General features: G+C 45.3%; 1 protein-coding gene across 3 annotated transcripts in view; it reads right to left on the reverse strand.

Moving 5' to 3' along the window:
* Positions 1 to 5,238: 5,238 nt before the first annotated feature.
* LOC149372453 (rho guanine nucleotide exchange factor 17) overlaps positions 5,239 to 14,889 on the reverse strand; it is a 144,049-nt gene continuing 134,398 nt past the window's right edge. For all 3 annotated transcript variants that reach the window (XM_089566940.1, XM_089566939.1, XM_089566938.1), the window contains exons 22-24: positions 11,789 to 11,963; positions 10,540 to 10,710; positions 5,239 to 8,795 (exon numbers count right to left, since the gene is read on the reverse strand). In XM_089566940.1, coding sequence (XP_089423066.1) covers positions 8,497 to 8,795; positions 10,540 to 10,710; positions 11,789 to 11,963 — 645 coding nt within the window. In that variant the 3' untranslated portion in view covers positions 5,239 to 8,496. The remainder of the gene's footprint in view (positions 8,796 to 10,539; positions 10,711 to 11,788; positions 11,964 to 14,889) is intronic.

Here is a 14,889-nt window from a genome sequence, read left to right on the forward strand (position 1 = left end):
GACCTTCCGAGACCCACCACTCTCTTTCTGCGAGTGCCCATGGATTAGCCTGCTCTACCAACTTCGCCACCGCGCAGCCATCCTGCCGCAGCGGTATAGTTTGTGCAGTGTTCGCGTGGTTATATTGACTCTCTCCCACTGGATTAATCGTGCCTTGATCTCGACTCCCACGCTGGACTGTGCCGCATGCGCGGTCTGCCGCACCATGGATGCAGCGCGCCACCGCACGTACCTGAGCACGTTCACCTTCCCGCCTGGCTCCAAGCAGTCTTATCCCCACACTTAGTCACAAGAAAATAAAATTCCCAGGATCGTTACGAGGGTGTAACGCGTAGTTTGAGCGCTCGCTGTGCTGTGAGAAGGCGCAGGACAGAAGCCTGCGTTTAATTTATGGTTTCAGCTGTTGCAGCCTTGTATTTCATCCCTGGGTTTCCGTAGGCAACGTCGTCAAGGTATGTTGGTTTATTTTAATTATTTATTTAATTTATTTATTTAAGCATACTGCAGGCCCTTTTCGCATTTTTTTTTATTTTCGCCTAGTAGAAATATTTTTTTTTCTGTTTTGATAACACGTCGCTGAAGCTTGCTCCGAGTCTCTAAGCGTGAGGGGGGTTTCAACTTGAAGAAAATCCGTGACCTGAAACTGCGTGTCTGCAGCGTACGCCCATCTCGTCTTTTCTTTTGTCACCGAAGTTGCTCTTTACATACGTTTGCTTTTGCATGTGCATATCTGCTTTTGAAGCCCTTAGAATGCTCGTTTAAGGTGCATCAACTTTCAGCCTGTATTCTGTTTTACTTGCTTCATATTGCAGATTTCTCAGGGCTGGAGAAAAAAGTGGCCATCATATGCATGGCGCCGTAGTGTTATGTACACTGTGTATTAAATGGTGCATACGTTTGCGTCTGCTGTTTGTATTCATTCAGATTTGCGCCGTTGAACGTAAGTTTTTCGGCACGGACTTTCAATTCGGTCTGTATTGTTTTTCTTTGACTGAAACATGAATGCATTTTGATTGTGGTGGTGTATGGTGCGGTCGCCGGCATGGACGACAGGATGCAATTCGTGCTAAGAGCACACCTAGTAAACTGAAATTACTTCTGTATGGCGCTGCTATTTGCTCTTATATGAGCCAAATCGGGTGACTTTTTGAGTTCATATTTCCTTTGTGTGCAAAATGCTAGGACATTTCACGTAAACGGATAAGTGCAGAACGGCCGAGCCAGCACGCATTCAGACGAGTGGAAAGGTGGATTACACCACCTGTAACGTAAGTATGCACCTGAAATTTGGCACATATGTGCGCTTGGATGCCTGCAGGCTGCACGAAAAATGAGGAATAATTTTATTGAACCAGAGCCGAGAAATCGAGCATTAACCTTTTGGGGCTTTCCATGGGACGCACAACTTTTTGGACATTGCTAGTTGTGGGGACGTTTTTTAGATGTGTTCGGGAAAAATGAGCACCTCCCGGGGAGATTCCAAATGTCCCGATGGGTCATTTTTGGGAGATTTTGAGGAGGTTTTGTGTTTGTTGGGGTAGTGGAGGCCTCCGGAATAATTTCAACCACCTGGTAATAGCACTGACATGGCACGGCACACGGGCACTTTTGCGTTCCGCCTCCATCGAAACGAGACCGCCGCGGTCGGGTTCGAACCACGGTACTCTGGTTCGGTAGACGAGCGCAGTGATTACACTGAGCCACCGCGGCGGGCCTCTAGCATTTCGCCTCCATCGAAATGCGACCACCAGCCGCGGCAGGGAACACGCGCATGCTTCACACGACACACTTTGTAAAGGGCTGAAGCGTTGTGACCCACGTGCTCGTGAGCTGAGCAGCGAAGCCAACCAAAACGGGTGCTAACGACGAAATCGTCGACACGCGCCACCTTTTACAGCGGCGCGTATCGGATTCAGAACCTAGAAAAACGGAGCTCAATATTAACAGGTCTCTCCCTGTCTTACAGTATCCTTCAGACTCATTTTTTAGGCTCGGAAGCCGGAATGGAAGGGTGTGCGTTTGCAAGGCTAGACATACTGCATGTTTTTGTATGGCGTGCGTGGCCGCGTACGTGGCGGGCGATTCCGTACGTGTATTGAGGGCTCCCACACCGCACAACGGCGGCACATTACACGGTGGCTATATGTTGTCCTTGACATTTACACAGTAGCAGGAATTGGCATTCGACAGTTGTAAACAAAGTCGCGTACCGTTACAACGAAGCAACGGTCATAACGAATAAATCTCGGGGCCCCTTCGACTTCGTAATAATGGGAGTAGTATTATTACTATTATTATATCACTAAACAAGTCATTAAAATAAACGCAAACGTCGAACACAGACGGAAGACCAGACGCGAAAAAAAACTGCTCACCTAGTTTTTGTGGCTGTCGAAACCTTTTTAAAATGAAGCATCAACGCCGACACATCACTTTTTCCATTTGCTCTAGTAGCCCAAGGAAACCAGCGCCACCCTAGAAGTGCGAAGCCGTTGTTTACGGGATGAACTATACTTGAGCTGCGATAGCATCGGGAGCTGCGACGCTCGAGCTGTCACGAGTCCCACGAAATAGTCTCCGCGTCAGCTGCAGCTGCATACGACAGGAGTGCGACGGTTGTGCATTGGCTAGGCGGAAAAGTGCAAGTATCAGGAGAAAAAAAGTGATATCTGTAACAGTTGGACTCCTCCAATTTCGTATTTTCTTCTTTTTGGAAGGGGAGGGGGCGCTATTATTTTCTATGGATTAATTACCGGCTTTTCTTTTGGTGATATAATGTGGTATTCCTGTGCAGTCAGAAGTCTTGGCCATTTTGTCAGCACAATTAAGCAGTTCAATACCATTAACACAAAAGTGGCCGTGCATACGATTACATGTGGTTCTAGAAAGAAATAATATCGCCATTTAAAAAGCAGCAGAAGTTAAAGGGCAACTGCAGCACTTTTTCGAAAATTTCACGATATTCAAGGATTCAAATCTATATAGGCTGTAGGTAAAGCATACCAACTGTTTTTGCACTAGCATTTATGACGTAATCGACTATTGAATTTTGCGCTTCTCCTTAATGCACCGGAGGAGTGCAGAGAAATTTAGCGTGACGTCACGTAAGCTATGATTTCAAATTACCACAGTCGTCAGCCACACCCTGCCCTGACTCGTTAAACGCCGCCAAACAACTCTCGGCAGGGTTTGCCTTCGGTGTCGTTGGTTTTTTTCCTTCAAAGCAGGCGTTTGTGCGTAGGAAATGTACGGATACCTTCGATGAAGTCATCATGCACCCCCCCCCCCCCCCCCTCCCCACTTGACGTTGTGCGTTGCGGAGAAGCTTGAAGGGCGTCCGGATTTTAATCGGCGATTACTTCACTATTTCAAGTGCTAGCCCAAAAAGACTTCGCGTGCTTTACGTGCAAGTCTCACACATTCGACCCTCTTAAGCTCGTTGATTTCTAAAACCAATGCAGTCTCCCTTTAAATGATGAAACCATCAGACAGAAACGCAACTGAAGTTTACTTTTTTGATTGTTGCGCTGTGCTGAGCGGGGCGGTGGGACATCATATGGTATCTGTGTTGTCTGCAGCGATACAACTGCCACTGAACTGTTACAGAAGACCGCACGACACTTTTTGCTGAAGCTTATGCATGATTCTTACACATGCAGTGGAGAAACCTGCTTGACCAATTCACTGCCCAAGGTAGGTGACGTCGGTGAACAGCACTACACTAGCAGGCAATGTCTGCTGAGAAGTGGAGTCTCCCGGTCTGTAGAGGATAGTAAGGAAGAGAAAGTAATGCCTGAATATGCACAGAGATCAAGCAAAAATAAGAAACCTCTCCCCCTTCATGTTCTGAACCTTACCGCTCTGCATGATGGCGCCAGCTGACAAAGCTATCCTGCTGTCGAGACCGGCCCAGTGCGGCGCTCTTGACAGCAGGAGGGCTTTGTCATGTGGCGTCGCCATGCAGATCGGCAAGCTTCAGAACATGACAGGGGGGTCTTTTAAAACTTTTGCCCATGACTTTATAAGTGCGCTTCTTAACAGAAGAGTGGTGATCTGGGTCAGTCGATACATGGTCTTGAACAAATAAACCAGTCAAACGATGAACAGAGGAGAGACAAGGCACACACTGTGACTGGAGCTAACAACAGTTAGTTCTAGTCGCAGTGTATGGGTCACCTCTCCTCTGTCCTTCATCGCTTGACTGGTTTATTTATTTCAAGCAACAGTAACGCCCTCTCACCATGCTCCTAGCTTATGTACCTTGTTGTGTGCAACTCCTTGTTAACAGCCAGCAAAGTATGTCATGCATGTGAAGAATACTGACTTTTTTCGGTTAAAACTGAATTTTGAAAAGTGACTAGGCGCACTTTTATCAGTGTATTTCGGTTCAAACTGAAAAGTCTAACTTCTAGATGTATGCAACATATATGATAAAGTCAATGAGCGAGTTAAGCAGTGTACGCGATACTGTGCAGCGACAGATTACGCACGGGGCTGCATTTACAGCCAGTGGGGCAGAGAAAGAATTGATGTCACTTTATTACGTCATGGCCACAGCTGGCAGGATGCTAGTTACCGCACCTTCCCCTACTTCATTGCTTTCTCTTTGTCTGCCGCAGCTGCGATGGCTCAGTGGTTACGGCTTAAGGCTGCTGAGGACGAGGACACAGTATAAAACGCCAGCAGTGGTGGCCATGTTTCAACGGAGGGGAAATGCAAAAAACACCTGTGTGCTATGTGATATGGGCTGTTAAAGAACCTCGTGTGGTCGAAACTAATCCAGAGCCCACCACTAAGGCGCCCCCTTCTCTCTCTACTTTCTTTCACTCCCTCCTTCCTCACAGCATGGTTGAAGCGTGCATCGATAGTGATATAGTTACTGCGCCTTTCCTTTCAACCAATTTTTTTTTTTTTCTGCCCTTACACACAGCATATGGCCCCAGTGTCTTTCCTCTTCTTTTGCTTCATCATTCCCAAATCTGGAGATGCTGAACTTCTCAGGGCACATGCCAAAAAGCTCCGATCACATTTCCATGCCTACAGGGAGCTTAACTGTTTGCATTTGCCCTGTATTGTTCATTCCTATTCAGCAATTGTTCAAGATGGGTGTTCAGTAGTCAGCATGCAGGCAAGGGAAGACATGAAATGTAAAAAGGAATTCTCACACAGAATTGGGCAAAATGATCGCTCGGCAACTCTGGAGGATATCACTCAAGACACAAGAAATGTCACTCTTACTTGACACGGGGAATGACGAATTCTTTTGTTGAAGAACTCACAGCTTGAGGCACAGTCCAAGTGAACATTCGTTTCGCCACTTGTTTTTCATTCACTTCTGTTTAGTGCAATGTTTACACAGAGATGAGTAAAGCAGTGAAAGTACAAACAAAAAATACGACGCTTTTATAGCACAACATGCAGTGGTGCCAAAATGGTGTCTTGCGTCAGTGCAAAAACCGAGTATACATTCCATAGTTACACATATTTTTACAGGGTAGTTTTGCATCAAGCAAACAGCAAATATATGACAACAGGTTCTCACAGAACAGCAACGAGGAGAGAGAATAAAACTGTATACATGCAGGCTACCTGCCTGCCAGCAGACTGATTGAAAACAAATGTATCACGTGTGTGTGTGTCGCTGAGGGAAGGCGTGCCAACCGAATAGTGTGTTACACAGATGCATGCGTAATGAATGTGACAACATTATCATGGTGGTATGATGTGTGATCAACTTTGCAAGTGCTGCCTGGAAAGTGCTTGATGGGACAGTGTAGGCCGCCCTGCATTTGTGCTTTCGTTGTTGTTGAATCTAAACCCCCTGTTAAAGCTGGTCTGGATCACTTGTTTAAAAGGTTGGCTGATCACACAAGGCAACACTGTTACTAATCACAGCAATGCAATTATTTTCAGAGGCTACCTTAGCTTGAGCAGAGGTCTCTGTGATAAAATGTGAGATATCTAGTCAGCTATATTTTATCTTTTAAAAGTACTGTTCATGACCACAGCTCGACACACAACTAGAACTGAAGCTTAACAGAGCACTATTGACTGCTATTAGACAGTGACTACGCTTGCAGTCGAGATGTGAAGGTACCGCCCCTTGACCTGAAATTTAGCATTTCCTGCAAAGCGAATCTGGAATACCAGTGCTGAGTTTTACAAATGTGCTTAGCTTTACAAAAAGTGTTCCAGACCACCGAAGTTGCAGGGTCAGTACTGACTGTTAGAAATGCATCTCAGCCGTCAGCTGTTATTCACCTAGTGAAAGGCTAAAGAGCTTAAAACCCCAATATTGTCTGGGGTCAGAGCACAACAGTTTACAAGCCCTGGCTAAAGCCCCAGGCAAGTCGGAAGACGGCCATTAATAAAAAAATTATATTTGACACAAACTTTTACTTATTAACACAGAAGTCTACGATTTTTCTAATATATGTATATATATATATATATATGACTTCTCATGTGACTTAATATTACAGTTTTGTCGCCTTTGTCGCTGCCCTCGCTGATGAAACCTTCAGGCACAAATGTACTACAGCTTGGCTTTAACAAATATTCCAGCTGTCTTAAGACAAAAAAGCTCCCTACTGAGAGAGAAATTGCTGTGTAGCAGCCAAATCAAGTAAAATCCTCTGAAAGTACCACATGGCTTCATCACCAGTATCATGGTTTGAAACACTGGGCCTAAGATATGAAACAAAGCCACAAAGTGCACTGTGCTGACACGTACAGAATTGGATGAAGCGCCATTGTATAATTAATTGCAACAATGCTACACATAGAAAAAGTACGAACTATACTACACTGTATCGTTGTCTGTCCTTTAGGGAGTCTGCAGGAATTGAGGGTTGCCAAAACGTGGTCTTCTGCTGTGTCTAATTGAAGATTTAAAAGTCTAAGCTAAACCAGTCATTGCTGACAGATAACTCCACAAAGCGAACTTCATCCCATTCCGTTGCAAAGATAACATGATACACTTGTTCACCACAGACATGGTGCAAAACGGAGTTCATGACACGGGAACATGGGGACAAAACAAAGACAATCCAACAGGCATTTGTGCGCACAAAACATAATGGGCACCTCTACGCTGTTTCACAGGTGCCTGGGAATACAGCCTGATTTCTAAAATATCAACGGTGGCGCCTAATCAGCGCCATTTTCCGAGAACGCTGCCACAGCTGGCAGCCGAAACTGATGTTGCACTACAGAAGATGCGCGTTGCACTCAGCCCGCATGGCGTAAGGTGATGCAGCAGCTGTCTCATGCTGCACTGGCGACGCACAACCACATTTCAATGTCTTTGGCACTTGCGGCAGTATGCTGAGTCTTGCGGTGAGCAGCACCAGCCACACACCACATCTCTCTGAGCTGCATCCGGCTCAGAAGAGATGGAAAAAAAAAGAAGAAGAAGAATGTCATCCAGCACGCAGGAAAGGGAGAGTCAGGTGTGGGAGGTTTTGGAAGGGTTCTGCAGGCGGCCACCTCAAAGCCAGAGTTTCATCCAGACTTCTTGATCACCGGGCACAGTCGCACAGTCACCGAGCTTCACCAGCGCCAGTATACCACTGCAGTGGAGGAGGTACCGCGCGCGCTCCCGGTCTCTTCACAAGGCCTAATGCTCCCCCTGGTGCCGGCAGCACACACTAGGCAACGTTAAGACCACTAGAAAAGGCTCTCAGAGCACCACAACCAGTTCAAGATCTTGGGTTGCCATCAGTGCAAATCACACAGCACAGCCATGTTTATTTTTGTCGCATTTCACTTAGCTGGCTATAAACTGATCTATCTACACATCAAAAACATATTACATTGGTAAAATTTCTTTCCTAAGTAAATAAGTCTTCATCTTCTTCACTGCATTGTACATATCATGCATACTTACTGCAGTGATCAGCCACTCAGTGATCAGCATCTATGGCATAATGCTGCTGAACAAAATACTGAATCTCCTTGTCGCAGCAATCCAATTTCTACGAAAACAAAACTCCTGTGTACTGATATTTTAATGCTCATTTGAGCACCGAGACAGCAGACAATATCAATAAGTCCTACACTGAGACATTACTCACAGCCCACACCATAGGTTTAGAATGTAAGAAAACATTAGCTACTTATTTAGGCAACAAAAAAAATGGAACAAAAAGGTACTTGATTTAGAAGCCATTTATCCTGTAGCGTCATGCTAATAGCACCGACTACTTTGTTAAGTGGCAAATTCCATTTTTCCTAAGCAGCATTCAGATCAAACTCTTCCAGAACGCCAAAAATAAGGTGAAAACACATCAGTTGCACTGCATAAGAGAGCAGCCTCAGAGTCAGTGATGGCAAATTACCACATTTTTAAGCAAGCCATTGCTAACATTCTTCTGGTTGTCATTAACTGCACGCCCAAGCACCATGTGTTGACTGCGGTGCTCTGACAGCCTTTTCCCGTGAGCCCATAGGCTATGGTGAGTCCCCACAGGCGCGATCCGCGAGACCTCGTCGTCATCACACTTGCCACAGCAAGAGGTGGTTGGTGCTGTCGTCTCGGCCGGCGGCCTCGCTCAGTCCGGCACTGCGGAAGTCCTCGTAGCCGTCGCCGCCACTGATGACAAGCAGGCGGCAGCCTGCAGCCGGCGTGAGTGACGCCCTGCGGCCGGCCATCGAGGCTGCCACCGACGCTGACGCGGCACCGCTGTCACGCGAGCACCGCAGTGACCGGTGGTGGTAGTGCCGACTCCCCGTGGGCTCCGTCGTCTCCACGGCCGTCAGGAACCGTACGTGGCCCGTGTGGCCGTGAGGCACACCTGTCAGAGCAGAGGCAGCCATTGTGACTGAGGAATTAGCCACACAAGAAGCCACACAAGAATCAGACAGCAAACACAAGAAGAGAAGCTTGAGTGAGCTGCTATGCCACTGAGCTAAACAGCATGAAATGGGACAGGGAGAAAAGGAAGACAGCCAACCTGACAGCAGCCGAGATGCCAGTTAATCACAAATTTCAAGTCAGAAAAACACTACGCATCAGCCTTACATGTGTATTACTGAGTATGCAGTAAGCGAAAACTTTGCATAAAATGAGATAAGGCAAATGATGCATCACAGTTTCACCTTGGCATGGATAAACAGCAATGCACACAACATGAAAGAAAACAAGTTTGGACTAAAAAGAGCAGCTGCACACGTGCATACAAGAAAGCACTGAAAGAAGTGAATCTATACGTGGCTCTTTTGCCCTCTTGTGTGTGTGCTTACTTGCATATCTATCTTATTTCCCATCAATTCCTGCCTTCTTTTCCTCTTTCCAGTCACCCCACCCTGCCCCTTTTATTTCTGCCAGCCACTATTCAGGTGCCCAAAAAGCATGCGGAAGTTTATGCATTGAGCACTCCTCTTTTTTATTTCTTCATTTTTATTACTTTTTTGTAAAGCCACTGCATCTTTACTAACATCATATGCCTCCATTTATTAAGAATCTACATGTCTTCTCACTACCTGTAAAGAGCGTAGATCAGCACGCTGCACACTTCAGATGCAAGTGCTGTGGGAACGATACACTTGGATTGACAATCTAAACAAAGTCCACAAGTTTAAACCACCCATTTATAAACAGTGCATTAGCATTTTAATGATTGCTCTGAACTTTCTGTCGTGTTGTGTGAGTTACCTTCTCCTGTCTTCAGCTGATGTATGAAGTATCATGAGCACAAACCAGATCTTGGCTCAAGCAGTGAGCTAAGCAGAGTTGCTCAATATCAGTGCTTCAAGCATTGTATCTGTCGTTCTACTGTATCCATAGAATAGCATGATTTTAACTCAAGAGTATCCAGTAAAAACCTTGTCCTAGGGATATCCAAAAAGCTCCCAGTGTCCTAGTACCACACCGCACTTGGTAGGGACATACTGTGGGTGTCCCAGCAAGGAACATACCAAACAGGAGATCTCAAGGACTCAAGAAATTTGCCTCGAGGCAAGTAATACTCGTGAGGTATAAGAACCTGATAGCGAAAAAAAACATACATAGACCTAATATATACTGTGTCCCTGACTGATCCCTGTGAAGTCCTGCACAGACATCATGGAAGGGATTTCCTTGGGTCATGCAGCAAGTGGCCATAAAGTATGTGTGGGACATCCATGGTGGCCATAAAGTATGTGTGGCCTGGTACTATTTTTTTACTTCCCAGGGATATCTGATTGCCCACACTGGATATCTGTGGAACGTCCAGTGGACGTAATTTTTTTCACTGGGCACTGGAGCATTTTAAGTCATTTCTTATATTTACTTCCTGGATTGCTTGTTCAGAAACATCCTGTTAGTCTAGAAGCATGCCTCTACAACAGCAATAGCCTTTCCCAATAGATTTCCATAGATAGTCTTTAAGGGCCAGTGTCTCTACAATATTTATTTATTTCTTAGCAGGAGACATCTCAAAGGCACCAATAAATGTGGCTTTGCGCAAGGGGTGGACAAATTACGTCTGTAAGCAGTGTTAATAAGATCAGTAATATAAGAGGAGCCAGCACGTGTCATTTGACGCAGTGGCTTACCGACAATGTTGGGCGGGCTGCCCAGACGACTGGTGCTCGAGGTGAGGTGAGGGAGGGGGAGGGTGAGCAGCACCCCTGCACTGGTGCCGACCCAGAGCAGGTCCTTGCAGGCCAGCAGGGCAGTCACCCGCAGGCATGCCGCCTTGTGCTGCCGGATTATGTCGTCACATGCTGGGCCCCAAAAGGGAAAAACCGTCAGAACAAATGCTCAAGACAAAATTTAAGCACTTACCCCACCCCCTATACCCTGATTCTTTCTTACTGAAATGAATGTTTTAACTGCTGCACTTGCAGTGCTCTGACAGTAGCGTCCAGGAGGCACAAGCAGCAAACAAGGCACATAAATGCAGCATTAATGTGTCTGTTGCTATTATGATTGCAAAAAAGAGTAAGCGCATCCTACTTGCAGCACCACACACAGTGGCTACAAGCCACAAGTAGATAACACTGTTACGTGCCTCAGTTCCTACCTGCTCATTTCATTTCATTTCATTTATTGTTTCCTTAAAGGCCTGAAGGTATTACATAAGAGGGGACATATTGGTTTGCAACGGCAAAAGTGGTGCAACATGCATAACAAAAAACCAAACGAACAAACAAACATAACAGGTGCTGTAATCATGTCAGGGTTCAACAGCAGGTGATACACCACTTTTCAAAGCTATATTAAACAATATTTGCTACAAAGTGCACAGAAGCGATCAAAATCTATATGAGGTGAATTTTTATTTTCTCGTGGAATGTTTTGTGATCAGTGCATGAAGCGATGTCATCAGGCAGTAATTCCAGAGCGCTATTGCATTTGGAAAGAATGAGTTGTTGTAAGCAGACGTGTGGCCACTGATGCATGCTATCTGGTTACCATGACTGAGTCGGGAGGACCTTCGTAGTGGGGCGGTTAATAGAGGGTGAAGTGATCTTGTGTTATGATAAAATGTATAAAGTAAGCATAGGCAGGAAATGACACGGCATGATTCTAGTGTACTCATTCTAAAGATTTGTTTGTCATGTTTACAGTTGATTAGTCATCTGTCAGTTAACTATGTTACTTGTTAAAAGATTTACTGAATATAAAAAAATCACTGCTGATGACGCATGGGTTAGCAGTATGTCTAATTTAAAGAGCAAAAGAAATTTTACTTTTTACATATCAGTATCTGCTTTATTTGTAGAGCTCCTCGATTGATCTCTGTTCAAGCACACTTTGTGCCTCTAAGCCAGTGTGTAAAATAAAGCTTCAACAGCATACCTGAAAGCATTTTGGTAACAGCAGGTGCAATGTTGACGTCTTGCAGGCACTCATACGTGGTGGCATGAAACAGCCGGATGACTGCGCTGTGCTGAATGGCCAACCAGACACCAAGGCCTGATGTCACCATGCAGAGCACAGCCCGTGACGAGTCACTGCTAACTTGAAAAGAATGCTGAAAGAACGAGCAACAGGCCCCAATACTTCAGTCTATAACTATAGGCTGTGCTATAAATATAAACTCGCCATAATGAAAAATGATGACTTCTTACTTACACTGGCTGGGCTAGAGCAAAGCAGAACTGTGTATGATACCCGCGCAGCAGAGCCTTGGAATGTTAAGAAATGCCGTACAAACTATGGCAAACAAATGTTGCAGCATACCTTACCGACACTTCTGAACCAGTTGTACTGCCACAAGAATCTTGATGTCTCCAATATTTCTCTGAAAGAATTGCCCCAAATATTCGTGTAGTTCTTTTTTTTCTTGCTATTACCATTTTGAGTGCACCTGTCAGTTCTGCTGTCCTTTATTTTCTCCTCCCTGTGTTTGCCTTTATAGTCTCTTTGACCTAATATAGTTCTTTTTTTCTTTTACAAGCAGAATGTACTGCTTACTGAACGTACATGTGTCATTCTATGTACAGAACATACGAGTTTTTTCTTACAATTTGTTTGATGTCCTATTCCGCCGCCGTCAATGCTGCACTGTAAGAGGAAGCCAGGACCTCTCAAGCTGTCTATACAGCTTTTTCCCTGGCTGTCCTCGCAACACCTAGTTGCAGAAATAAACCTTCAAACCTTCAAACCTTCATGTCTGCTATGGTTCTCCGTAAGCATTATAATGATTACGTTATGCAGCCATGCAGATTTGTAGCGAAATCCCTCTGCAGCAACGTAACTTGGATCAGTAAGTTTTTGCCACATATATGAATGATTAAATTATATTTTTTCTTGGCGATGGCATGGCACCAAGGGTTCACCTAATGACATAAGCACCTAGCAATTAGGTATTCTTCTGGTTTAAAAAAAAATTTGAACACCTTACTTCTTTAAACCTGACACCATATACCAATGGTTTCTTTTAAGTCATCATGTTTCAACTTGTAACATCATTTTCAGTTTCACTGAAGTGTTACAGAAGCATTGCAGTACAGCTTTCTGCACTGCCCTGTGACCATGCATTCCAAGCTGCCATCCTAAGATTTTGATTGAACTGTACTAGATGTATCTAACACATAAATTATCCCCTTGAAAGACCGGCACAAAAGTATATAAGAAAGTTGCACACCATATCGAACTCTAATTTTGCCAGTCATTTCATAAGTTGAACTGCGCGCCGCTCCCTTGCAAGCGACGCTTTTCCTAATAACACTCTTCGATCACTCTTCAATCACTTCGCTCATGGAAATGAGTCAGCTGCATGGCCTTCGGTACCTGCTGCTGCTGCTAGTGCTGTGGAATCATTTGACAAGATTAACGTCGGTAGTGCTTAAGAGTGGCCTTTGATCTCTTATACTCGATTTCCACGCCACATTGCAGCCATGCGATGAAGCAAATCTAACTAACTAAAGCTTAGTGGCGGCCCTTGCCTCTGATGCTTCACTCACTTTGCTGCCGAAAGTGATGTGGAAACCAATTGCACCTGAATTTTATAATCAGCGATTATTGCATTTATAGCGTGCTGGTAACAGAATTAGACAGCTTATGATAGGTAGTGGCTAGTTCCAAAGTACCATCCGCTGCTGCTTCGATGCAAAGCAGATAGCTACAGCAACGCCTTGCGAGTGGTGCACTGCAAGCACGGCGGCGTGTGGCATGGCGCTGCAAGAAGCGTGTCACTAGAGTGGGTGCAATGCACGTTTGCTTCCAAGTTACAGATAAGCTTCTCCATTGCCTTTTTTTATAGATCGAATTATGGATATATGAAACTATTAACACGACAATGTTAAGGAGCTCGTGTTGCAGAAAATCTGGCATCATCTTCAGCGCTGTTCACCGTGCGCAAAAAATCCATGAAAAATGCCCGGAGAAGCAACCCAGGAGGCAGGTTGGCCACCAATTTCACGTAACCTTGTGGCGTCATCACAACGTGCCCACTGGATTGTGAGCAAACCTCGCAGTGGCAGGTGGCAGGTAAATTAAAGGTGCACTGAAGAGGAATCTGAACTCGTCGTTTTGACGCGGAAACTCTATCTACACGTTCCAAGCATTCTTAGAAACCTCGATTTATTGCCCTGTGTGGCCGATTTCCCTAATTAAATCGAATTAACACGCGGCTCCCGCCTTTTTTTTTTTTAATTCTGCCTCGTACGGTGGGCGGAGTCGACCAATGCGGGGAGTGCCTTTCACTCAGTCCCGTGGCGGCTTGCCGCTCTGCCATCGGTGGAGTAATACGTAGTAGTCCATAGAAGCAAATAGTCCGCATGTATTTTTATTTCTGCGGGCTTATTTTGCGGTTATATTATCTGCAAATGAAACTATTTATTCGCGGAAACCTAAAAAACAAAATGAAGCGAAAGCAAAGCCTCCACGGAGCTGGCTGAAAGGCACTCCCCGCGTTGGTCGACTCCGCCCACCGTACGAGGCAGAATTAAAAAAAAAAGGCGGGAGCCTGGTGTTAATTCGATTTAATTAGGGAAATCGGCCACACAGGGCAATAAGTCGCAGTTTCTAAGAATGCTCGGAACGTGTAGATTGAGTTCCCGCGGCAAAAAGACGAGTTCAGATTCCTCTTCAGTGCACCTTTAATGATTGGTCACGAGAGGTTGCTTGGGAAGAGCAACTTGGGTCGCACATGCCCCACCGGTGGCAGCACCTGCCATCGCCGGGAGGTTTATGCATCGCTTAACCGCTGCACCACTGTAAAAGGAGTGGTATGAGGACTCCCAGGGATCTGTGAATGTTAAGTAGAGAGTGACCAATTCTGCATACATTTTGGCTTTAACCCATTTATGCTATCACATTATGCCCTTAAGGTGGAGCTTAAGTGTCCCCTCCAATTATTTTCTGCAATCCCCTTCAAGTTCGATACATCCAGTTTCAAATGAATATCTGCGCCTGCTCTATCGAAGCAAATTTTCTTATTTAACTCATCTCCC

The sequence above is a fragment of the Amblyomma mixtum genome, chromosome 1, assembly GCF_055824585.1.
Source record: "Amblyomma mixtum isolate Tamu chromosome 1, ASM5582458v1, whole genome shotgun sequence".
NCBI lineage: Eukaryota > Metazoa > Arthropoda > Arachnida > Ixodida > Ixodidae > Amblyomma > Amblyomma mixtum.